General features: G+C 46.2%; 1 protein-coding gene across 1 annotated transcript; it reads right to left on the bottom strand.

Moving 5' to 3' along the window:
* On the bottom strand, positions 1-25,925 carry LOC148340343 (cholecystokinin receptor-like). The gene is made up of 5 exons (XM_088292034.1): positions 25,473-25,925; positions 11,805-12,053; positions 7,017-7,278; positions 5,198-5,328; positions 1-3,168 (listed from the first exon to the last, which is right to left on the bottom strand). The coding sequence occupies exons 1-5, from the start codon at positions 25,612-25,614 to the stop codon at positions 2,579-2,581; spliced, it is 1,374 nt and encodes a 457-aa protein (XP_088148160.1). The 5' UTR covers positions 25,615-25,925; the 3' UTR covers positions 1-2,578.
* Between the last annotated feature and the right edge of the window lie 646 nt (positions 25,926-26,571).

The following is a 26,571-nucleotide window of genomic DNA, read 5'->3' as shown; positions in this document are numbered from 1 at the left end:
TTCTGAATTCTGCCACATTGTGACATAACAGTGTTTAATTGACATCATACTGCCCAACACAGAACGGACCAATTACAGAGAGGCAAAGAAAGATATTGTAATAGCAATGGCATATTTGGGATATTTGAGTAATGCATTTTTAATAACACCTGGGAACATTTTTACGTAAAAAAAAAAAAAAAAAGTTTTACATTTAAAAAAAATAAAATAAACTCCACTGCTCTGTTTTTATACAGCATATACACATACGCATGTATATCTCCCCATTTTTATTCCATTAAATAACTGTAAATAAGACAAGAGCATAAACCGTGGGAAAAAGTCAACACATTAAACGTGATTAACATCAATAAGCCCACAAATATTTACAACAGATCATGTTCACATTAAACAGCGACACTGTACACGACTGCAACATGGCACAAGCAGGCACCAGATGGAGCACATTCTTATAAATAAAAATAAATGAAAGCTTTGGTTACCATAGACATAGATAAACAAATATTCCATCTTAATAAATATGAGGTCCAAAACCCCTCCCTTCTCTTCTGTACCCAAATCAAGTTTAGTTTTTCACAAGATGTTTATAAGACGCAAACACGAGCCACGGCGCAATTCCACAACAGATGACGGATGTTTCATGTGGACAAACTGAGCAAAAAAACTGAAAGCAATTTGACTAATTTCAGCAAGTCATTATGAATAATAGACAACTTCTAATTGACACTATTGATTGCTGTATGAATATTTTTGCATTTCCACGATTTCAAACTTTTGAATAATGAACTGCTTCGAGTCCGTTTCCAAACTTGCATCGATACAGAACAAATTGCTTTAAATTTCATTTTCTCAAATTTTGGGAGCTGGCAATCAATCCCAAATGTGCTCCCCAGGCGATCCATCATTTTGATGTTTCCCGTCTGGAGGTTATGACGGACGGGTTTGTGTTGCTCCACAGAGCTTAATAAGGTCACGGATGGTGCAGTGGTTCATTTGCGGACTTCCACGCAAGCAGCATGGGTACCATGCCCACACAGTGACAGTTGCAAGAGTCAGTCTCACCACTTCAGTCTGCCTTGTGTAGAAAATGGATGTTGTCAATTGAGACAGTTTTGTGTTGTTGCAGGGCTAAAAGGCAGGCGTAAATATTTGTCTTTGGGATGGATGGGCATGGTTTGAGTCCCATGAAATCGTTCACGTTTTACTCAGACAACTCTCCTTGCATGGCTGCATGTGTGATTTTTCTATGTCATGTGCAACAAATCCTGTGCACGGCAGGGTGCCAGTCAAATTTCACCTTTAGGGATTAAGAGTGTGGTGAATTAAAAAGCGCCTCTGAGATCAGGATTAAAGTTTGCCGTCAATTGAGAAAAATTTGCAGCATGACCTTATCCGAAAGTATTTTTAATGAAATAAAGAATGCGTGCGGGATATGACCATGCTCTGAATAAAGGCATTAAATGTCTTGTACAACGACCACTTGACTATTTACGGCCTGATGCTTTTACTTGGATTCGGATTTTTACTTAGGAACGTTCCATTATATAACGTCCCAACATTATGCGGCAAAGAAATATCTTTGCGCTTAGGCAAATTCAAGGACAGTGGCCAAAAAATAGAAAATAGCCCCAAAAGCTAATCCAGCTGACCAAAGCAGTTCTGCATGGAAGCATAATTATGCGGCATTTCTCAGGCGGACTACACTTTGAAGAATATTAGAAATTCAGTTTAGTTAGGGAACAACAAGAATGCAGCTCGTTTCAAAACAATCTGAGGTAATAAGGCAAAATTGCTGTGAGTTGGGTTTCATATTTGCAGACATTAATATACAGGGTGGCGGTAAAGTCTGAACTCATAGGATAATTTGTTATTTTTCATTTAATTCAAATAATTTTCCCCTCCATAGATTGAGCATGGCTTTGGCAAAAGGAAGAATAGACATTGACTCAAAGGTTAATATTTATTTAAATTAGCTCACTTAACGAATAAAGTGAATGCACCGAAATTTAAGGCAATGGGAATGTATTGCATCAAATTCAATTCAACGCATTAACATTTGAATTGCAAATGATGGAAGACGTTCAAAGTTGTATTTTTACCAATGTGTCCAGACCTTACTGACACCCCGTACAAGCATGCAGAGGAACAAAACTTGAGTATTCAGATACACAAAAGGCTGTTGGCAAATCAGCTGTTTACATGGACGACTTTTGTACAGCTGGTGATGGATCAATTCCCATTGACAGGCAACCAGTCCAGTGTAGTCTTCCTTTTGCCCATAGTCCAAGGGACAACGCTACACAGTGCCTGCGACAAGATACAGTACAGCAAAAGCGATAATAGCAAACAAGAGCTGCATTGCGGGGAGGGCGCTCAGTATATCCATTTTGGCGTTTCTAGGAGAACGATTTAGTGTAATAATCCATAAAAAAAAAAGTTAGGCACTTTTCTTCAGGATGACGAAGCAAACGCTGCCGATTGAACAGGCGCATTCAGTCTAACATTCTACAACATGCTCTGAGAATGAGTAACAGACAAAAAAAACTGCTCAGCAGACGATTCGATGCATGAATATGAATCAGGTGGGCGTGGAGCCAACGGTGGCGTAGCTGTACTTTGACACCGAAGTTGCCATCGTCGCCGCCATGGAATATCCGGTGGTGCCGTCTTCTCTCGCCTCCAGAAGGGACGGGCAACACTTGCGACAGAGACGGTTGCGACAGCAACGGGCAAAGGTGGACAGCAGGGCCTTACGGAAGCGGGTGTTCATGAAGCAGTAGATGACGGGGTTGACGCAGGCGGAGGTGTATGACAGCAGGTGGATGAAGGAAATGGGGATCCCCGAGAGGGCCTTGGAGGCCGCCTTCAAGTCAAAAGCCTTCCAGGTGTTGGCCGAGTACAGCGGCATCCAGCAGACGAAGAAGAGCGCCACAATCACCAGCAGCATCCGGATGACTCGCTTTTTGGCCTGTAACTTGGCGTTGGAGGTGTTGCTGCGAGCACGCTCAGTCTTGGGCGGCGTGGACGCAGCAGCGGCGGCGGATGACGACGACGACGAGGCAGGGAGGGTCGGGAGCTCCATGGTGGAGGACTTTTGCGGAACCTGAACGTAGCAACCGTCGTCATCGTCCTCGTCATGTGACTCTGCAATCGTGCCGTTTCTCAGCTCTGTGGAGGACAGGTTTGACGTGTCTGAGTGCAGATCTCAACACTGAGTGGTGCAACATCCAACTTTGTGGGGCTGGTTCATTGATTTGTTTATTTCGGAGTATAATGTGTGTTTTACACCAGGGGTGGGCAAACTTTTTGATCGGCGAGCCACAATGAGTTCTAAAATTTGACAGAGGGGCCGGACCAGGAGCAGATGGATGGATGTTTTGGTAACCTCACCGGAGAAAAAAAATTACATTTAATTTTTAATGAAAGTGAACTAAAGCATTACAACATTATATATGTCTTTGAAAAACCATAGTATTTAGAAAATAAGGTTCATTCGTTTAATTTATTTCAAGTTCGGCAGGCCGGATTAAAACATTTCACGGGCCGCATGTGGCCTCCGGGATGTAGTTTGCCCACACCTATTTTTGCCTCACCCACAATAGGTTCTCCCCTGCCTCTCCTTCATCATGTGTGTTTCACGCATTGCTAACCTGTTTTGGGCCGTGTCATTCTTTGCCAGCGCCTTCATCGGCAGCCTGTTTCCAACAGCTTTGTTACTTTCCCACCTATTTTATTTGCGTCATGCTGGGCTGTTCGCACTATTGTAGCATTTTGGCTCTGGTATTTTACCGAGCGGAGAAAAACTGACACTATTGGACTTTTGCTGATAGTCTACGGTGATAAACCCAATAAGGAGGCGGCTGGCAAGAACCACTCTGCAGGGAAAGCATTCCGAGTGAGTGAGAGCGAGAGCAATCGGCAATAAGGAAATGTCAAGTAAAGAGGACTAAATGGGCAAGGAGAATCTAACCATTCCTTCTGTAGGCGCGTTATTCTCCAACGGACGACCTATCAGCCAAGCGCAGTTGTTTGTTAGCATTCAAACTCAGCTTGTTGCAAACTTGAGTGACGTCAAACACGCTGTGATGGCAAGATTACAATTTCAGCAGCCCAGCCAGAGACTTCTATGATCCTGGCATCCTTGCGCTGGTCTTTTGCTCCTCTCATCTACGAAATGGCTTTGCACAGCATGCGCACTGTGCAACATGGAAGGGAGGAAGAAATTTAAGTCTGCACCTCAAAAAATGGGAAATGTCAAGGGAAAGGGAGCTCAAATATGTTTTAATTGGAAAATAATTGGAATTTATTACTATACTATTTTACCATTTTAATTATAACGTTTTCTTTTCTTTTTATGTACATCAATTTGCTAGTGCCCCTAGAAATAAAATAGATTTAAACATCTACTAGAGCAAGGATGTCAAACTCACACAGGTGGCCACTTTAGGTCAGAGGCCAAATAGGATAAACATTTGTCAGACTAAAAACTTCACATTTTTTAACAGAAGTGAATTGAAAACCACAGGCTACAATACTTCAAAATAAAATTAATTTCAATTTAAAATAAGTTGCTCAATCAAGAAATAATAGAGTCATCACTCCTGAAAACACGCATTTTCATTTGAATTTTGGCTATAACCACTTTTATAATGCCGTTTTCTCATTTCATTCTTAACTCATTCACCACCAGCCAAGTTAAAAAAAAAATGGATATTTGACGTCTTTAGCCGTCAATGGCAGTAAATGTCAGCTTATCGTGTTTTTAACTGTTCTACTGCCGCTCAAATGGCTAAAATTGACTGTCCGTTCCCACATGCAAGGGCATTCCAGGTAGCACATATACTCTAAAGTCCAATTAAAAACGATTCCAGTACAGCGAGGGCACAACAATGAACTGCACCGTAGTCTCACTTCACCTCAAGGGACTGTTTAAGTAGCGTGCACATTCATATTCAAAGCTTTTGAATCGTACTATGCAGGGATGAAAAGTGAAGTGCAAGGATATTTTGGAATCCGGTGCAGAACCGGAGGATAGCGGATAAATAATTCTCTGCCTAAGGCAAATACATTAGCATATGAAGCAAAGTTGTTTCTTTTTCTTTGTCGATGTACCATGCAACAACATCTATGGCATGTGAAACATCAAATCGACGAGTCCTGAGGAAGGTGACATTTTTGTTTGCAGTTCGGATCTCACCAGTGGTCTCGGCTTCATTCTGCTTCATTTCAAAGCGCATGCCCCGGTAAAGCTCTCTGGAGATTAGCCCGTAGGCTACGGCCATCACCACTCCAGGAATGAAGAACAGAATGAACAACAGAAGCACATACCTGGAAAACAGCGGAGGGGGAGGGAGATACAGAATACAGTCACGATTGATTTGGTGACGGTGCAGAGACGCTTGCGAAAGAGGACTTATACAATAATAATTCTGCCCATAATTTTTGAGGCAACTCAAATATTGTGACAATGACCATAGACTGGTTTCAATTTGGAAATCATGGAACTGAAAATTTTGTCTTCTATAGGTGCTAAACAACATTTTATTGGATGAATATTTTATTTAATATGATTGAACATTTTTGCATTGTTTTATAAAGTGAAGGCTCTCAGGCAAGCACAGAAATGAATGGACAAAGATGTGGAAGCTGTGTTGTCGTTTTCTTGGGGATCAGTACAGAGGAAACTGGAAGTTGTGGCCCGATTAATTGTTTATACAGGCTACAAATTGTTGTCTCTCTGGAATGTCTTCGCTCTAAAATCTTCTGGGAGCTGCCTATTTCTGAAAACGGAACAATGTCTTCTCTCCCATCTGTGAAAAATGAGCAAGTGACAGGTTTGCACTTGAAGCACAAATTGTTTTGAACCTTTTTCTCTCACCTCAGTGACTGCAATAAGGTCATGATACGTCACTAGTCTTGTTTCTCGCCACTTTGTGAACATTGAAGGCATGTGAACATTACACATCGTGCATTACAGACTGGACACTGCACACAAACAGCTCCAAGTCGGCTTCGGAAATATAAATTCAACATTCATACTATGGTAACAATGAACATGAGGACATTAAAAGCTTCGGTTCTGCTTTCAATGTCGGTGAAACCATTTCATCCTTTTCAAAAACACCCTTCATCCAACAATTGATGAAATAAATGATTATATGATTTCCTGTGAGGGGGGAAAAAAAGAAGTGTCCTTTTGATTAAAATAATTCTATGAATCAAGGTTTAGTCCAACCTCTGATATTGTAATGACTTCCTGGGCCACCCTTTGAACACATCACACCCCTTTTGAAAGAACAGAGGCCTTCAGTCTGGTGTCAGCTGGTCGTTTGAAAAAGGGCCTAAACCCCGGTAGATGTCTCGCATTGTTTCCAGAATGTTCGACTGAATGGATAAAGGAGGTCAAACTGGCGGCGACAGCGCAGAATCGTTGGCACCAAATTGGGGAACCATTGGTGAGCAAAGCTTTAATCTGACTTCAAAGCAGGCTCAGATAACGTTGGAGGCCTTGGTGAGCGAAACTGAAAGTGAATGCCCAAGTTCACGAAGCCCTCGGACTTGACTCGATGCTGCTCCTTCTTGATCTGAAGCCTCTCACAGCCTTCATTTAAGCGAGCCCTTTTCAATCTGCTGTAATATTCTCCCCCACACCCACAGCACATTATGACTCCTCTATTTGAACCAGCCCCTGCTGGAGAATATTTTCTCCGTCTCCATCGACGTGTGCTGCCTTTTAAAGACCTTTAGGCAACATGTCAGGTGGACGGATTGCTTTGCAGACGCTGAGCAATTAAAAATTGATCCTGCCGAGACAGCAATTGGGCGCTTTTCTCTTGGATGTCATCATATTCGACTCATAACTCTATTTCATGCTATGGTTAATTAATTCTCAATCCGGGCTGACACTTCTTTTCATTTTAAGCAACCTTGTTGATTAAAATCTATTCAATCGTTTTGTTATCTTTTCATTGACCAGGTTTTGTGGTGAGCTAAAAATGAAACACACGCATACATACCAGCTTTGCTCCGCGTGGTGACTGGGCCAGGTGAGGCGACACATGTGGCCAACGGTACCGTTGGCCTTGGGGAAAGTCTTGATGATGCTGAACACCGGATAGGGAATCATGATGAGCAGCGAGAGCACCCACGTGGCGGCGATAACGCGGTATGCGTGGGATCGCGTCTGCCACGCTCTGGACTTCAGAGGGTTGCAGATGGCACTGTATCGCTCGATGGCAATCGCCACCAGGCTGAAGGTGGAAATGCTGACGGAGAGCCCTACAGGAAGCAAACAAGTCACACCATAAACACAAACTCAAAAATCCTGGCAAGCCGCATCACCACTTGACTTGTCTCATACGTTCAACGTTCAAATGGTCAAAAAAAAAATCATTCAAAGACACTCATGCTTTCCTGACTATTCAGTGGTACCTTCAAATCATCAACCAAGACTGAAGCTGCCCGTCGCCCTTTGTAGTTTAGCAAGACTATTCCCACAGGGCTAACTGTGAGCCGTCATGCATTCAGATGAAGGCACAAGCTGCAAGTCACTTCCTAGCCAGGAGGCAGCATGTGATAAATAACATGAATAACCCCCCCCCCCCCCCCCCCCCCCCCACACTCCAGGAGAGCGCAGGAAATAAGCAGTCACGCCTTATCGTTGAACTTTGATCATTCATCATGCATCCTGAGCTGAAATCATGTTTTTGCTGTCACAGAAAACATTTGTGAGCCGCACGACCACATGGATCAATTTTAGAGTTTTAGTGCTAATCTATGGGCCATCAAGATCAACTCATTGCTTTTTTTTTTTTTTTTTTTTTTTTTTTGCCCCTTCCTGACCAAGGACCTCAACCCGCCGATATCTTATAAGATTATCCGTCTCTCTTGTGTGTTAAGTGTGGATTTGTCCGGCTAATAGGGTCCGAAACAGGTCAGGCTGACTCTTAAACGGGAGTTATTGAATTATTTGACTCCATTCAAGTGATGTGAACGGAATGCAGGCACTCAAAGAAGCACCCTGACTGACAAACAAGGAAGTAAATTTAACAAACTGTAAACGTCATAAAAGTGTGTTCCCCAGATGCCAAGAAGTTTTTTCCAAAGCAAATCTTACCTTGCCAACATTGCCATTTTACAACGCTCCCACCGCCGCTCATCCTCGGAAACATCGGCGCATATACTCGGAAGACTGTTATTTGTTTTTGTGAGACCGCGTGATGATGAGAATTCTGCCTCTGAGGACTTTATTGTGAGATCGATTGTGGGACATAACGTATGGGACTGTGCATTGAGATCATCTGAGCAAACTACAGACCGTACGACCAAAATTATTAAATTCCTGATTTTCTTTGTGCGTGCAGTCTGCCACAGATTAATAATAAAAAAATAAAAAATCAAGGTCTTGTGTTCAGCAGGATTGCCTGTCACTGAAAAAGCCAATAAAGGCATATTGCACTTTGGAGATCTTTAAGGGACCACTGTCCCATAACGGAGGTGGTCATAATGAAAAAGAAATTAAACCCGAAACCCACTCTCAAAAATATCGTATTCTTGATGAAGGCATCTCGACACTTGACCTTGAAAGGTCTGAGTCTTATCCTGGCTAATTGTTACAATAGAGCACACCTGCACCTTGGCAGGACCAAAAATTGAATAGATGCACAAAAGAAAAAAATTGCCATAGCAATCATTAATTTTTTTATATTACACGACTAACCATAAACACGATTATGCCTAGCAGGATACGTTATAGTCAGCAATCGAGCAGTTCCGGTTTTACTACAGTATGCCCAGCAAGAGTAAATTTTTATTTTCTTAAAATGTGTTGCAGCGTTGATCTTATTTTCTCACTTCATGAGGGATCGCGCACTTCTTGCAGGGCTGGGATCTCGCTGATTTCGATTAGGTGTGCCAGACAAGCGCAAATGGCGCACTGACTCACAAGTTTAGTGCCATCTAATGGGAAAGGCGCGAGTGAATTCATTTCACGGTGGACAGTTGCCAAACACCTCAAAAGTTCCAAACTGTCGATTGTGCGTCTCGATTTAAGGATTAACCCAGATTCAGTCAAATTGTTCTTTGGACACGCCTCCATTTTTGGCTATAGTTTATTATTGGATAATAACATTTCCATGCAAGGTGAGCTCTGCTCCAGAACTAATTGCTCGAGGACATCGAAAGCACTGGTGAGATCATTTCTCACCCAGGGAGCATTGCCTGGGTTCTATCATCAATCATTTAGTCGTTCGGGCGAAAAACAGAATGCAAAGTAATTTTCACAGCAGACTGCTCAACAGTTGCAGTGAAGGTTTTCTTCGCACCTTGCGCATCTCGTGCGCGTATCCATTTCCCCTAAACTATGCAAAATTAACTCGGCTCATACCCGATGAGGCTCTAAAACATGAATGACTTCACTCAACGGCTGTCCTTGCAAAGCAGTTCTGCGCCGGCTCATTGGAAAGCGCCAAAGACCAAAATCCATTATGCAAAAGGTAGCTTTGGGGGGAAAGTGAGACTGAGCCTCAACGTTGACTGCTAATTGCAACACACCAGCAGCAGGAACCGCACGACACGGCGTCATAAACTTGATTCAAGACAACGCACTCACAGCAAATGCTAAATTTAGCTAATAACTGCCACTAGCAGAGTAGTGGGGCGATGATTCACGTGATTATTAAGCTCCGTCCAAGAGTCAATGGATGGATGCGAGGGCACAAGGCTCATTGATATATTAGAGTCGAGAAACGTAATCTGCTAAAGGCTATATGGGTTCGCTGACTAAGATTTACGGAAAATGAAAAAATAAATAAATAAAAATGAGAGCACTTGTCACTGTTTTCAACTATCCAACTATCATGTCCTTGAAAATTCGGGACGATCACGCAACTTTCAGACGATCGCTATGAAATCTAAGAAAATAAATCAAATCGTTACCCAATAGTTTTGATTACTCTGTATTTTCGGGAGCTTTTTTTTATGTTTAAATGGTAAGCAATCAAACTACAGAGAACTGAAAAGGCATGGTGATCAAAAACTACTCAAGGGGATTCTTCTCGATTCAAGTCAAGTAGAAAATTACCCAAGTCTCAACAAAAGTCAGCTTTTTGGGTGAAATTTCAACATCAAGTTGAACTTAATTGAACCTTCTCTAAAACTTTTAATAACATCTGTCCAGTGTCCAACTTGCTGTTCTGTTGGCAAAATTCACCATGTGTTTGATCCAAAAATTAACTAATGAATTTCAAAGGACATCAACTTCAACTTTTGTGACTCTTCCTGACCCAACGTTTGTTGCACGCGACTGATATCTCGGAATTTTAGCGGACACTTCCGAGAACATCCTGTTTCAAGTCTTGCACTGGTGTCAATTGTTTGGTGTCAATTTGTGAATTTTCACTCCGATACAATGACATCATGACATTGAATCAGTAAAGTGGTTAGACCCGGCAAGAGCTTCAATGCCCCCGTAAATAAATGTATTTTTAGAATGCTTATACAAATACTATCTGTGTCTAGGCAAGCTCTTCCAAATGTTAACAACTTATAAAGTATTCAGGTAATTTACATAAATAGCCCCACATGAGGTTTTTCACCTCATTACTTAATGAGGCTGGGTTGCAGCGCTCTGAGTTTAGTGATAAGCCAAATAAATTAAGATTAAAGTTGTGGCTGTGTTGGAAGGGGCTGTAATTATGTCTCTTCGCTGTATATTGATGAAAGAATGCAAGCACCCAGCTGGGAATGTCAGCCAGGTTTTCATGACTTAATCTCAGTAGATTGGCTGTGGCAAGCGAAAATCAACGACGAAACGCTCGATCCAAGTTGTCAAAGGATTGCAGCCAACCATCCGTTATGCGTCACCCCGACTAAAAGCCTCACAAGGATTCCTGCTCAACTTTGGTGGAATGGCAGACAGCCCATTGCCAAGACGCGTGATCGTCTGGGCACTCGATGGTTATCCTTCGACGAGTTGAGTGAAGCATTTTTGAGAGACGGGCTCTTGTTAGACGTCAAGTAGATGTCAGAGGGGATTCTAAAGCTGCAGCACATTTTCTGATGGGCTGTCAGCCACAGGAGGACGCCTCATTTTGCCAGTAAGAAGACACCCAAAAATAAATGACATTTAGACTCAATTTCATTTGTGAAAAGATCTAGAAGTTCTGTATGGTTTACATAAGTGCAACGATGATCCACTTTTATGGTTCTGGTGCGATCAGCACAAGTACATGAATTACAGGAATCCACTCGATATGAGATCCGTGCGAGTAGCAACACAGAAGACAATGCCAAACATCGACAAAACTGAACGCCTTGATTTATGAGAAATATGATTACAAAATAATTGGTTTCATAATTTTCACAAGCAGGCACCCAAGAGTCCCGACTACATGTATGCAAGCAATTACAAAATTCACGTTCTAATTGACGCTCGCTTGAACAAATGGTTTAAGGAGCCATTTGGTGAAATTGCCGATTACAGTAATGGCTCCGCTGTTTCCAGCTTTGCAAAGAAGCTGCTCCCCGTTTAGAAGGTAGAAATTTCAAATGCTTTGGGCATTCATGATAGCAAAAATGTAACAACTGAGGAAAGAATCAACCTGCATTGGTGCATTACTTACGTATGCTAGACTACAAGTGGAAAACCCCAATGCTACAAAGCTGTGCTTGAAGAGACTTAAGCCCCCGCCCCCTCACTTAAAAAAAAAAAAAAAAATCAAATAGCTGATTAGCTATTTTTTTAAATTTTTTTATTGTCGTCCTAATCAGCAGTCCGTCGCTAGGTCAGAAATCAGCGTTCTCACCCATGAAGTAGGCGACCGTCTTGCACATGGCGGCCCCGAAGATAAAGTCCTCCAGGATATTGGGGATGAGCGTGAAGGGCATGCAGAAGATGGCCATCATCAGATCGCTGATCGCAAGCGACAGCAGGAAGGAGTTGGTGACCGTCCTCATGCGCTTGTTGAGAATCAGGACGACGATGATGAGCAGGTTGCCAAACACGCTGAGGAGGAAGATGAGCGTGTAGAGCACAATGCGCAGTGCGTCCATCTCTGCGGAGAGACCGCAAGCACAAATGTGATTTACAACATCTTATTTCCATTCCATTTAAAAGAAAGCACAAACCGCAGCCACGATAGACTGCGCACTCAATTACAAAGTAGTCATTCATCAGAATTATTTCTCACACTCGGGCCCACAGAGAACAGATGAAGACGGAATAAAATGTCAGAAGGTAATTGGAACATTAATTTCAACTGACAAAAATGCCGACGCCTTCCATATGACGCATGCCATGCTCGAAAATGAAGAAAATCGAGCAAAGAGGACGGAAAGATCTACATTGAAGACTTAAGTCACAAAATAAACAGATTAGTGTCTTCATGTCAATATTTGCCAGGTTGAAGATGAAGCAACAAGCAAGGTTTAGCATACTGCTCTAGGAAGCATTTGTCAAACTGGAAAGGGGAGATTGAAATTAAATATCCGCCGTCAATATTTGTACACGGGGTTTTCCCCAAAAGATGCTAAAACGCAAGCTCAGAGCGTTTTGTCGTTGATCATTTTCGGGGCTCTCCTCTCGCTCGCCCCAGCCTGTCACTGCCAGTCCGTTTGAGAGTGAGAGCATGTGACAGGACGAGGTCGAGAACGGCCGAGCGTGGCGCTGACTGCGCACTCTGATTAACGATGGTGACGAGGCACAAGTCGCAAGGTCTGCGGCAAAGCCTCGAGACACATTTTGGCACGCCAAGTCAGCCGGCATTGCATCCTGGCCAATGATGATTAAGCATTAACCGTCTTTTAGATTTGGCACTTGTGTTTATTAACCATCATGCAAATATTCCCACCGTGCCTTTTCCAAATTAGGCGTACACACACACACACACACACACACACCCCCACACACACACGTCCCGATATTTGATGAAATTCCTTAACCAAAATTGTTCATGAGCATGAACTTGGTGATGCAGGAAAGGAAACTCGTGTTTCCTTGAAGAAACCTCAAACAGAACCAAAGCTCTACTGGCTGGTTTGAGATAGAGGACACTGAAGTGCAGGATTCATCAACTCCGGTCCTCGAGGGCTTCCATGGCTCCCAGCTGCAGCACACCTGATTTAAATGATTAGGATCATTATCAAGCTTCTGGAGATCTGGTTATTTAGATCAGGTGTGTTGCAGCAGGGAGGGATGGGAAACATGCAGGATAGGTGCCCTCAAGGACCGGGGTTTGTGCACCTTACTGCAGAGGGACGGACAAGATCATTTTGGTGACTGGGGGCGGGACAAGAACAATGGGCACAACAACAGTTGTTTGCCAACAGTTTTCCAAATGAGAGGCAAAAATTCACCATCAGCGTTCATTTGTAGTTCCGTGTGCTTCCAAGTGCCCCAACTTACAAGCCGTTGCTTTGTTGATTTTCTTGAGACAAAATTTCTATTGAGTGATTTTTAGTTCCACTGTTGTTTAAGTCATGAGGGGAACAAAGAGAAAAAAAAAACAATGCCAGTTTATTGCTCAAGGACACATCGGCCAGGGATTGAACCGACAACCTCGGGGTTGATAGATGACATCTCTCCCACTGAGCCATGCCGCCCCAAAAGGGACATTTTCTGCATGAACGCATTCCATTAAACATTTTACAATAGAGTCATTTACCTTCAAAAATTTTATTTCAAAACGGGTCAAACGATTTCACGAGAGAATGGCGTTACGAGCTTGGTCGGTGTAATACAACACTGCATCACTGCTATCGAAGCTTCTCTACTGCAGTCATTTTAAAATATTAGTCAACTCGACTTACCTGTTAGCATAAATAGCAACAATGCATACATTAGCAGCTTCATTACCCATTGCTTTGTCGATACAGTTTAACCCAGGGGTCTCAAACTAAATTTACCTGGGGGCCACTAGAGGCAGACTCTGGGTGAGGCTGGGCCGCATCAGGTTTTCCACAAGAAAAGAATTTAAAAAATCTAATCTTCTCAAATGTCTTTATTTTTATTTTTTAACACAAAATAAGATTTAAAAATAAATAAGGAATTAATAAGAAAATAAATAAGGAATTAATAAGAAAATTAATCAGTAATAAATAATAATAATAATAATAATAATGAGTCAAATGTCTGTATTAACAGTTCTTTAATCTTCTTCTGAACATGAATTGTCCTGAACATGAGTGGAACATTCATCAATCAAACCCCTACTAAGACACAGAGAAAAAATTACAATCCTACCCTCGTTTTAAAGCTGAAGATGTGCCCAACAATAATCCGCGGTTCAATTTTATCCACTGTGATCAGGTAATCCTACATTTTATAATTAGTCCCGTCTGTGCTAGTGCTGATGCAAAGCTCCGTCAGACTGCACATCCTGTTCGCGCATGGGTCTCCTGTCAATCAAATCAAAATCTTGTCAAATAGCAGAGATCCTAAGCATAAACCATAGTTCTGGGATGAATAGGCCTACTTCTGTAGTTATAAAGCTTTAATTACACTGTAATTAAAGCTTTATAACTACAGACTGGCACTTTACAGTGTTAAGTGCCAGTCATATCAAATTCGTGGGCCGCACGAACATTAAACTTTCCTAATAAGGCGGGGGGCCGCAAACTATCATCCCGCGGGCCGCAAATGGCCCGCGGGCCGCGAGTTTGAGACCACTGGTTTAACCCAACACTGGACCCTGCATATCGTCGGTTCCACACTTGCGTATTTGCTTTTCCTGTATAGATTTTTGTGTTTTGGGAGTGTGTAAAAAGGTTATTAGCTGAATAACCCCAAGAGCCCCCCACCCCCATGCAATTATAATGAACATCTCTTGACTGGGCCAACATATTGCTCATCCCCCGCAAATAGCTGGTGTCCAATGTACTCGACAAGGTAAGAAAATGTGCAAAAGAAAAATAATCATGTCGTCACACGAATGATCCAAATCAGATCGCGCTGACGTTGTCCATGCTGGAGGTCTTAAATTCATAGATGAATAAATCATCAAACCTCACAGAAAAAAAGTTAAGAAAATGAAAGTATTGCTTTGCCTGCGTGTGACCACCAAATTGGCAGTGATGAGAAAAAAAATAAATAAATAAAAATAAAAAGACGTGCTGCCACACAGATGTCACCCAAGTAGGACTCGTTCTTGTGATGGTGTGCATTGAAAAATTAGCTGATCTTTATTGCGCACCAGCACTCTGCGAGCTCCCCCTGGGCCTTGCTAGTCTACCCACTTTGTTTGCATCGACTCCCTCAAGCCTGACAACTGTGTGCCACATTTATAAATGTTGCTTGTACATAAGACACATTCTAAAGTGTTGACATGAAACATTGGAGCAAAGTTTATAAATGCGCTTCATGTCTGACTGAGGATCATGGCCGGCTGCGCCATAATTCTGCTGCCTCACGGGGGGTGCGGGCGGTGTCATTAAAGTTTCAGCACCTCGTGTCGTTTGGTTTTATCGTTGCGCTACGATGAGACACTTCATAGCAGACTGCCAAGCATGATTGACTGGGTCAAATAACCTTCCACAAAGATTGTCTGGTAATGAGCAGTAATAATCGACAAGGCCACCGATGCAATATGTCTGTACTTATTGCCCTAACTGACAGCTTTGTCCAATTATGACACAGTACTCACTCAATTTTAAGCTTCAACATATTGTGCTAAAAAAGACTAACCGCTGTTTAAAAAGCTCTAATAGTTTTCTGGTATGAATTTCAATTGTTTTATATGGCCAAGTAGTACATAACATTTTGCTTCAATGTGAGATAAATCCATTTTTCGCATGCCAATAATTCAATACACTGTGATGCTTAAAAAAAGAAACAAAAAAACCAAACAAATAAATAAATAAATAAATAAATAAATAATCGCCTCCGTCTTCGTCCTTTTAAAATGTTTCTGACCTTGCATTTAACCCACACCCGTGCACACCTCTGTAATGAGTCAGAGTTGGAATAGTTGCCTTTGCAAAAATCTTGCTCTCCATTTTCAACATTTGGTTAGTTTATTTAGCCTGCCGTAGTATAAAAAAAAATGTCAATTGCGGTTTGTCACACCCAACTCGCAATCCCCCAGACAACCTTTGAGCACCATTTTGAAATGGGGTGGAGCAAGAGTCTGATAGTTTTAAAGACAAAGGGCACTATAAAATGTTCAACTTCAGAAAAACTGAAATAGAATGTAAAGAAAAAGCGTTTCGTTTTAATTCAATGGATGTTGTGCAGCTCCTTGCCCACCAGGGGGCAGTATAAGAGGAAACTGCTGTACTGCTCATAGTTGGCCTGTTCCTTAGTAATCTGCAGCAATAGTCTTTCTTTGCAGCTGATAAAGAAAGCCTGTGAGTATTATATTAACAGTCGACAAGTGCTGCTCCACCGTGTGTGTTCTATCTGCTGCTTGTTGTCAAAAGTTGTATTCACAACCACCATAAAGCACTTGCGTCTCAAATTTGAGGAGGAAATAAAAATAACAAGAACCAGAACGGTTAAGTTGTCCGTTTGGCCCATCAACATGCCAATTTTCCCGCAACACAAATTGGACGATTGCAGTTTTAGCAGCCCTTTCGAAACAGGCGGCTATTTTCGAAGAAATCTTTTTTAATTCTACACATACAAAGCTCTGCCCTCTTAGCACGGCACTGCCTTGCAGGTTCTCATTAAGTGCAGGCAAATGAGACCTGTGACAGCACTCAATGTGCGAGCCGCACTCATTTCTGTAAGGCAACTTCCTGATACAGCAGTATTCAATTCAATCACGTAGTTCTTCTCCAGTGCAGTCCCATGAGGGGCATGCATTGATCCCCCATTGTGTGGACATCCTTCGATGTTTCAGAGAGCCATTGGTGACGTTAACGCCAAGCTCAGCACATATTCAATTAGTTACAAGGCCTCATCGGGAGGGTTTGTTAATCATTCCTTTATCAATTTCTGTGATTTGTCAGCAGGTGAGAATTTTGAGTCGCTGTTAACTAGGAAACAGTAGGACGCAAGAAACATGTACTGGAGGCGTGAGCACACATCTATTTAAAGGGGGGCATTGGAGAGACAAGCGGAGGCTGAATTACAGCACTGCAGCTTTTCTGGACAATTACATATTGAGTAAATTCCGCGTCCACGATGCTTCCCAACAGCAAATGTAAGCTTAAAGAGCCACAATGTTCACGTAAACTGTCTCCACCATGAGCACATTACGGCCATAAAACCAAAATGAAATACATTTCAGGAAATGACACATTACGTTTTGGATCGGTAAGCGATTGCAAGAATATCGGACATTTTCATTTGTCTCAGAATATTCACACATAATGGCATACTGGAGATGAGTATTTCTGAAAGTGTACATTGTGGTATGTGACCATCCCATAGGAGGATACGTTGTTAAATACAAGCCATCATTTGGGTGATTTTTATTTAAAATTTTTGCTTTGACTTTTCGGCAGTGAAAACACTTCACAACACGCTAAAGTTTCCTGTTATTAACAGAATTGCACGTGGTGTATTCAAAATAAGCTTGCTATCCTACATTGATGTGGCCCCAACCACATGTATTTGACCACAATTAGCATCACCCCAAAAAAAATACTCATAGATATTCTTTACCTTTTGTGAAAAACGATTAACATTTCTTCAGCTTACCGAGTCCGTTGTGAAACTTTTCATGTACGCCTGTCAATATTTTACTGGCCACATGCGGCCAGGGTGCACATACCCGAAAGTGCAGTAGTTTAATAGTAGAAAATGTGGCAAAAAACAGTTTCATTCTTTACATTATATTGCATTGCCGTGTTTTTTAACAATACAATATAATAAAGGGATATTTTCCTTGTTAAAAATCAAAACATGTTTTTGATGGAACAGAAGAATGGCATTTGCATTCTTTTCAATGAGAAAACATTTGAGTAAGAAGCAGAACGAATTAATCATATTTTAAAGCACCACAGCACCTCGCCTGATTATGCCATTAGCTCCGACAAGTTTAAGCGTAAAGACAATTAACGCTTAGTAATTAACTCTCCAGGACGATTCCCTTTCTTCAACTCCAAGATGGGAAATCCATAGCCTCATACCACAGCTGTTCACAAATTGTTCACCAGCTCCCCGCTTCTTGCAGAACCCAATTAAAAATCCTCCATCGCCAAGCAGAACACCTCCTCCCAGTGAAACAGCTCAGGTTACCAAGTGCCACGTGCACCTGCCCATTGCCTTTCCAATCACTTGATTTAAAGAAAAAAAAAAAAAAGAAAAAAGGGATCTGAAGGCTTTTTCCGACCTTTCCAATCATTTTAAATTACAGATGACTTATTTCGCCAAGTTAGCAATATTCCTCATTGTCACCTTTTTTTACTTTCAGTCAGTATGTAGCATGCATCTTGGAAAGGTGCCACATAAATAAAATGTTCTCACATATTTTTCCCCAACTCTGACTCCTGCACAAGTAGAAAGTCAAGTCGGGCTATTGTGCATTGAAGATGCACTCGACGTGATACAGACCCAACGATTGAGCTGATTTTCTGAAGCGAATCGCATCACTGCCAAGTCATGCCAAAAGGCTGCTTAATGTTTAAAACATTCACGTTGCCGTTCCGCAGCAAAGCTCTGCTTGGTGGCAGCAGTGATTAGCAATAATAATTGATTTCATTTTCAACAAGTGGACAATCCACAAAGATGGCATTTGGCCGTCTGCCTCTATAGAGACTACTACAGTATATGTGCAAATCAGAGTGAATTCTATGAATAATTTACAGCTGTGGTTGTGAAATAAACGGTGTAAATCTTATGTCTCGACCCCCACGGCCTTTCTGTGAATTGTTGAGTCGGAGAGCCAAGTTTGAGTCTCGATTGCATGATTATGACGAGATGGCCAAAGCAAGATCAATAGGACACTGAGAGAGGTAAAAATTGTCCCATTTTCTCCTTCATTATAAAAAAGAATTAAATGAGCTTGAATTCTCAAGTTTGGCTTTCTGGCAAGAATGCATGACATATTCAATAAATTCATCTTTGTGCCGCACTAGTGGTGGGCAAACTATGGCTTGCGGACCACCTGCAGCCCACTCATTCTTTAATCCAGTCCACCATGCATTTATTACGCGTCATATTTGTTGCATTGCTGTAACTATTCTTTCTCTCAAATTGAAGACTTAAAAATTTATTCATTTTAAATACAGTAACCCCTCCATCACGTGGGTACATTCCAGCCCCCAGGATATAGTGAAACCCGCAATACTGTTATTGTCAGGAGTCGCCTTGCGGCGATGAGGAGGTGGACCCAAGAAGCGAGGAAGCAGGGGAAGGTGAAGCTTTAAGGAGATTTATTGTGGAGCTTGGTGGGGACGAACAACGGGGCGTGGGCAAAGAAACAACACAGGCAACTGAACGAGACTAACTGGACGATGACAAGGACCAAACACGGGACGGGAACGAGCCAGGCGGACAGGGAACGAAGACAAGTGCAACAACGGGAGCGAAGCGCAAGTCGTGAGAGTCCGAGGTGACGTGGCAACAGGAGGCAAACAGGGTAATGACCCGACACTGCGTTGTCGGTCTGGAAGGTTTAAATAGTCCGGGTACTTAGGGGAGCAGATGGGAAGCAGGTGCGTGATGATGACTAGGAACAGGTGCGTGATGATGACTAGGAACAGGTGCGTAGCTGGTGAGAACGAAAACAATAACAAAGGCACATGGCAGGGAGGTGATGAAAACAATAACAAAAGGCACATGGCAGGAAGGAGGGAAGAAAATAATAACAAAAACACTGACGTGGCAGACACGGGTCATGACAGTACCCCCCCCTCAAGGGACGGCTTCCAGACGTCCCAAACGAAAACAGTCAAAAATGAAACCAAGTCCAAGAACGAGGGTGGGCGGAAGGGGGCCGGTAGGTGGGACCAAGGCCCGCGAACTAGGCCGGTCTGGCGGATGTCCAGGGGGCCAGACCAGCGAGCCCCGACGGGGCCATTCGGGCGGACGTCCGGGAGGCGGGACCAAGGCCCGCGAACTAGGCTGGTCTGGCGGATGTCCAGGGGGCCAGACCAGCGAGTCCCGACGGGGCCATTCGGGCGGACGTCCGGGAGGCGGGACTAAGGCCCGCGAACTAGGCCAGTCTGGCGGATGTCCAGGGGGCCAGACCAGCGAGTCCCGACGGGGCCATTCAGGCGGGCGTCCGGGAGGCCCGATCAACAAGTCCACCCGTGAACACTCAGGCGGACGTCCGGGCGCACCCGAGACCGGAACGTGGAGCGGCGGCTGGTCGTCCAGCCCTGCCGAGTCAGGAACGTGGAGCGGCGGCTGGTCGTCGAACCCCGCCGAGACAGGAACGTGGAGCGGCGGCAGGTCGTCGAGCCCCGCCGAAGCAGGAACGTGGAGCTGTGGCTGGTCGTCGAACGCCGGCGGGACGGGAACTTGGAGCGGCGGATGATCGTCGAGTGCCCGCGGGACAGGAACGTGGAGCGGCGGCTGGTCCTCGAACCCCGCCGAGACAGGAACGTGGAGCGGCGGCTGGTCCTCGAACCCCGCCGAGACAGGAACGTGGAGCGGCGGCTGGTCCTCGAACCCCGCCGAGACCGGAACGTGGCCCGGCGGCTGGTCCTCCAACCCCGCTGAGACAGGAACGTGGAGCGGCGGCAGGTCATCGCACCCCGCCGGGACAGGAACGTGGAGCGGCGGCTGGTCCTCGAACCCCGCCGAGACAGGAACGTGGAGTGGCGGCTGGTCCTCGAACCCCGCCGAGACCGGAACGTGGCACGGCGGCTGGTCCTCCAACCCCGCTGAGACAGGAACGTGGAGCGGCGGCGGTTCGTCGGATGCCGCCGAGGCAAGGGCGGCAGGCGGCGGCTGGTCATCGTCCACCGCTGAGGCAGGAATCTGGAGCGGTAGTGGATCGTCGGACGCCGCCGACACGGAGGCGAGAAGTGGCGGTGGTTCATCTGGCACCGCAGGGCCAGAGGCGAGAGGCGACGGCGGTTCATCGGACGCCGCCGAGAACGGGACTTGGAGCCGCGGCGGGCCGGGCGCAGCGGGGACCGGGACTGGTAGCGGACGCAGGGCGTGCTCCGCCGCGACAGGGACTTGTGACGGACGCAAGGTGTGCTCCGCCAGAACTGGGACTTGTGGCGGACGCGGGGCCTGCTCCGCCGGAACAGGGACTGGGGGCGGACGCAGAACGTGCTCCGCCGGGATAGGGACTTGTGGCGGACGCATGGCGTGCTCCGCCGGAACAGGGACTTGTGGCGGAGGCAGGACGTGCTCCGCCGGAACAGGGACTTGTGGCGGAGGCATGGCGTGCTCCGCCGGAACAGGGACTTGGGGCGGACGCATGGAGTGCTCCGCCGGAACAGGGACTTGCGGCGGACGCAGGACGTGCTCCGCCGGAACAGGGACTGATGGCGGACACAGGGCGTGCTCCGCCGGGACAGGGACTGATGGCGGACACAGGGCGTGCTCCGCCGGGACAGGGACTGGTGGCGGACGCAGGACGTGCTCCGCCGGAACAGGGACTTGTGGCGGACACAGAACGTGCTCCGCCAGAACAGGGACTTGTGGCGGACGCATGGCGTGCTCCGCAGGAACAGGGACTGATGGCGGACACAGGGCGTGCTCCGCCGGGATAGGGACTTGTGGCGGACGCAGGACGTGCTCCGCCGGGATAGGGACTTGTGGCGGACGCAGGACGTGCTCCGCCGGAACAGGGACTTGTGGCGGACGCAGGACGTGCTCCGCCGGAACAGGGACTGGTGGCGGACGCAGGGCGTGCTCCGCCGGACCAGGGACTTGTGGCGGACGCCGAACGTGCTCCGCCAGAACTGGGACTTGTGGCGGACGCATGGCGTGCTCCGCCGGAACAGGGACTGGTGGCGGACGCAGGGCGTGCTCCGCCGGAACAGGGACTTGTGGCGGACGCAGGACGTGCTCCGCCGGAACAGGGACTTGTGGCGGACGCAGGACGTGCTCCGCCGGGATAGGGACTTGTGGCGGACGCAGGACGTGCTCCGCCGGAACAGGGACTTGTGGCGGACGCAGGACGTGCTCCGCCGGAACAGGGACTGGTGGCGGACGCAGGACGTGCTCCGCCGGACCAGGGACTGGTGGCGGACGCAGGACGTGCTCCGCCGGACCAGGGACTTGTGGCGGACGCCGAACGTGCTCCGCCAGAACTGGGACTTGTGGCGGACGCATGGCGTGCTCCGCCGGAACAGGGACTGGTGGCGGACGCAGGGCGTGCTCCGACGGAACAGGGACTTGTGGCGGACGCAGGACGTGCTCCGCCGGAACAGGAACTTGAAGCGCTGGCGAGGCGCCGGAGCGGGGGTCAGCAGCTCTCGGGAGGCCAGAACAGGCCCCAGCAGCTCGGGGGGAACCGGGACGGGGCTTATCATCTGGCGGGGAGCCGGAACGGGACTCATCTGCTGGCGGGGAGCCGGCACGGGGCGCGGCAGCTGGCGGGGAACCGGAACGGGGCTCGGCAGCTGGCGGGGAGCCGGGAAGGGGCTCGGCAGCTGGCGGGGAGCCGGGAAGGGGCTCGGCAGCTGGCGGGGAGCCGGGAAGGGGCTCAGCAGCTGGCGGGGAGCCGGGAAGGGGCTCGGCAGCTGGGGAGGAACCGGAACGGGGCTCAGCAGCTAGCGGGGAGCTGAGACGGGGTTCAGCAGCTGGCAGAGAGCCGGGATGGGACGCTGCGGCTGGAGAGGAGCCGGGACAAAGTTCAGTAGCTGGCGGGGGGGCGACAGAGGGCCGGATGCAGCAGTCGGTCCGGGCACAGCCGAACCGGGGGCCCTGATCCCTATCAGCCTGCCGCCATAGGGAATCAGGGGAATGGGGAACACGCGGGACCAAGGTTACAGGGGCTGGTGAACGCGAGCTAGGGGGTGCCAGGAGAACGTGAGCAGGTGCTAAAACCGATGGTGAACGAGGGGAACGACGTGGCCGTGATCTACGTGATTTGGGACGTGAAGTGCGCGAGGTGGATTGGGAGGTGGTCTTGGAAGACTCAAACGAAAAAGGTGTCAGGAATGGTTCGGGGGGGAAAAAGTGACTGGTACTAACTGTGTCCGGGTGGCGCTGAGCGTCTAACAAGGCGTAGATGTGGTCTGCATCGTACTCGTGATCCGAGTCGACAAAAACGTGCGGGGCATAGTGCTCAGAATCATCTGCTAAATCATTATCAACTAAAGCGTGAGTGGGTGAATTGGCCTGGTGATCAAAATTGTCGTCGTAATCGGAATCAATGGTACAGTGTGGAGGAAGGTCGGGAAGGAAGACGAGGGCGTTACCGTGAAAGGAAGACGAGGTACGGGGCTGGTCGGCAGGCTGGTGAGGGGCAGGCACCGGAGGCTGCACGGTCGGTGCAGCTGACGTGGGGGCTGCATGGGTTGCTGCAGCTGACGTGGAGGCGACGTGGGTTGCTGCTACGGACGTGGAGGCGACGCGGGTTGCGGCAGATGACGTGGAAGCGGGACGCCTTTCAGCCAGCTGTCGGTCGGCCAGCTGTGCCAGCCTCATGCTCTCCACCATCTTGACCTCCAGCTCCACCATCTGAGCTGTCAGCTCCATGATAGTCTCCCGGGGTGGTACCGCGGCGGCGCCCTTCTCCGCGATCGAGGCCACCTGCTCCGCTATCTGGGCCAGTCGTGCGCCCAACTCAGCGCGGCGGGAGTCCAAAAGGTAGGCGGTCTTTTCGAACAAGTCCTCGTAATCTGGGGAAGCGGGTAGCGTGGCAGACGTGGCGCTGAGCTGATCGGCGGGTTGGTGGGGGGGGTCCGTGCGGCGGTGTCCATGACGCCGCCGCGAGCCCCTCGCTGGGTCCTTTTTTCGAGGTCGGGTCATTCTGTCAGGAGTCGCCTTGCGGCGATGAGGAGGTGGACCCAAGAAGCGAGGAAGCAGGGGTAGGTGAAGCTTTAAGGAGATTTATTGTGGAGCTTGGTGGGGACGAACAACGGGGCGTGGGCAAAGAAACAACACAGGCAACTGAACGAGACTAACTGGACGATGACAAGGACCAAACACGGGACGGGAACGAGCCAGGCGGACAGGGAACGAAGACAAGTGCAACAACGGGAGCGAAGCGCAAGTCGTGAGAGTCCGAGGTGACGTGGCAACAGGAGGCAAACAGGGTAATGACCCGACACTGCGTTGTCGGTCTGGAAGGTTTAAATAGTCCGGGTACTTAGGGGAGCAGATGGGAAGCAGGTGCGTGATGATGACTAGGAACAGGTGCGTGATGATGACTAGGAACAGGTGCGTAGCTGGTGAGAACGAAAACAATAACAAAGGCACATGGCAGGGAGGTGATGAAAACAATAACAAAAGGCACATGGCAGGAAGGAGGGAAGAAAATAATAACAAAAACACTGACGTGGCAGACACGGGTCATGACAGTTATATCCTATTTAAATACTGCTTATGTATGTTTGTATGGAAATTACGGCACTTATTTTTTTTTAATTGATTGTACAGTGTAACATTTTATATTCCTCAGATAACAAACTTCTAAACAACAGTTGGACCAAAACGGTGTTTCTAACGGTACTAAAAATAATTCTGCATAATAGCAGGCCCATGAACCAGGGATTGGAAGCGGTGGGGGTACTGTAATTTAATTTATGGTATTTACATGAACATATGTTTGTATTGATTTAATTATAAATAAACTACAATTTAAATTTCAAAGAAATGATTCCTGTGATTCTCAAAGGAGTTCAAGTACCACGAGTGGCACCTGGACACCCCCTGGGGAGGACATGAAAGACTCACTGCCGAACTACTGTTACGCTGTATAACTTAAATTCCAATAATTGCATTTAATCTGTTTTTGTAGGTTTTTCAAACTTTGGAGTATCCCATGTTTTAATGTAATGAGCAATTTAACCCCCAATCCCAAAACACCCACATTAATTTGAGCATTTTTAAGTTTAGTGCCAGTGTTCAAACTGGATAATGTTACAAATATTTCATACTACAACCGTGTGGTAGATGAACATTGTGGTCTGGGGTATTTTAATGTTGGTCATAATGGCGGTAATAATGACTTGTATAATTGTAATATGCTTTTTTTTTTGTTTTTCAGGTCAGTATGTGTCCCCTTGGGGGTGTGGATAGATAGATAGATAGATAGATAGATGCTTTGCAAATTATTTGGTGAAAAACTAAACTCTACAGTTAGAAGTTATCGTTTTTTGAAGGCTCGTTTGCAGTCTATGTCACTTTAATTCGCTACGTACGTTCAGATGAGCGTGAATAATTAATCCCAATAATTTAATTTCTGCACCAACTAATAAAACAGAGAGAACAAGAATTCAGAGGCAACATTAACAGGGGAGGGAGTTCTTTTTTTTTTTTTTTTTTTTAAATAAAGACAACTTTTAGTTCAATTCCACGGTTGCAGAGTCCAGTGACGACAATCGTGGATGTTAGGAGTAAAGGAGTAGCGGTATAAAGAACAAGTCCCTTGTATTATGATTCTACATATAATTTTTACCTTTGGGTCTGTTAGTGGGTTTGGGGGCGGCGGATCTGTTTGTGCAGCTCATGTTGAAACCGGTCACTTCCACGCTGATATTCCACAGCTCCACGCAGCCGGACGCCTCCGACGCGTTCACGTTTGCCTCCTGCAGGGACATTCTCTCCGCCGACTGAGCTCGCACCTGACGCCGTCGTCCTTTGGGGTATCCAAGTCAAGGATGGGAGAAACTTGGGTGGGAAGCCAAGTTCAAATGAAAATAAATAAAATAAAATAAAATAAACAGGCACACACGCTCACACAGACAGTTGCTGTTGGAATGATCGCGCTGTGCGGTGACGCACAACGTGCACTGCAGAGAATGAGGCTCTACTACAGAGGAATGAAGCTCGAGCTTTCTTGCTCGCTCTTTTCCGCTCTCTCTCCCTCAGCATCAAAACAGCCAATCGGGATGCTGCTTCCAACCCTCATCGACACCATGAGCGCCATTCATCATCAGCATCATGAGGCACACCTGCTTTAAGTAATGAGGTGCTAGGCAAGGGCCCCTTGGGGTCCTCTTTCATTGTTTGTGCGCAGAAATTTTCCTTTTGTATCCTGTCCAATCGAGATGACCTTGATGTACTTAGATTGTTGGGATACGAAATGTTTAGGAGATGTGCATCCATCCAACCTTTGCATCAACATTGGCAAAGGTTACTTGTGAATACAATTGTATTGTATTTTACTATACAGTTCAAATGATCTAAAACAATGCAATGAGATTTATTTTGCAAGTGTATGTAACTCATAAAGGAAGTATCGTAGAAATACCCGCTCACCAAGTGCAATTTTTTTTTTACATTTTAATTGACACACACATTCAGACTTTTTACAGAAATAGAAGAGAAAAGGATACATGTTGAATGATGGCACTGTGATATTTGATTGGAGCAATCTAAAATTGTGTGGCTGTACCATGGAGGTTTTGTCTCCGAGCTGGCAAGGGAACACCTTGGAAGTGGCTGGTGAGAGGGAAGTCGTGTTAAGAAGTACCAATTCTGTCACTTTGACGTATTTGGGGCTTCCCTGCCAAAGCTGCTGCCCCCACGACTTGGCCCCGGATAAGCAGTAGTAA

Source organism: Idiotropiscis lumnitzeri, chromosome 3 (assembly GCF_059441095.1).
Source record: "Idiotropiscis lumnitzeri isolate Australia: NSW breed Sydney's pygmy pipehorse chromosome 3, RoL_Ilum_1.0, whole genome shotgun sequence".
Lineage (NCBI taxonomy): Eukaryota > Metazoa > Chordata > Actinopteri > Syngnathiformes > Syngnathidae > Idiotropiscis > Idiotropiscis lumnitzeri.
Note: the sequence above shows the minus strand (reverse complement) of the source record. Positions and strands in the feature narration are given on the sequence as shown.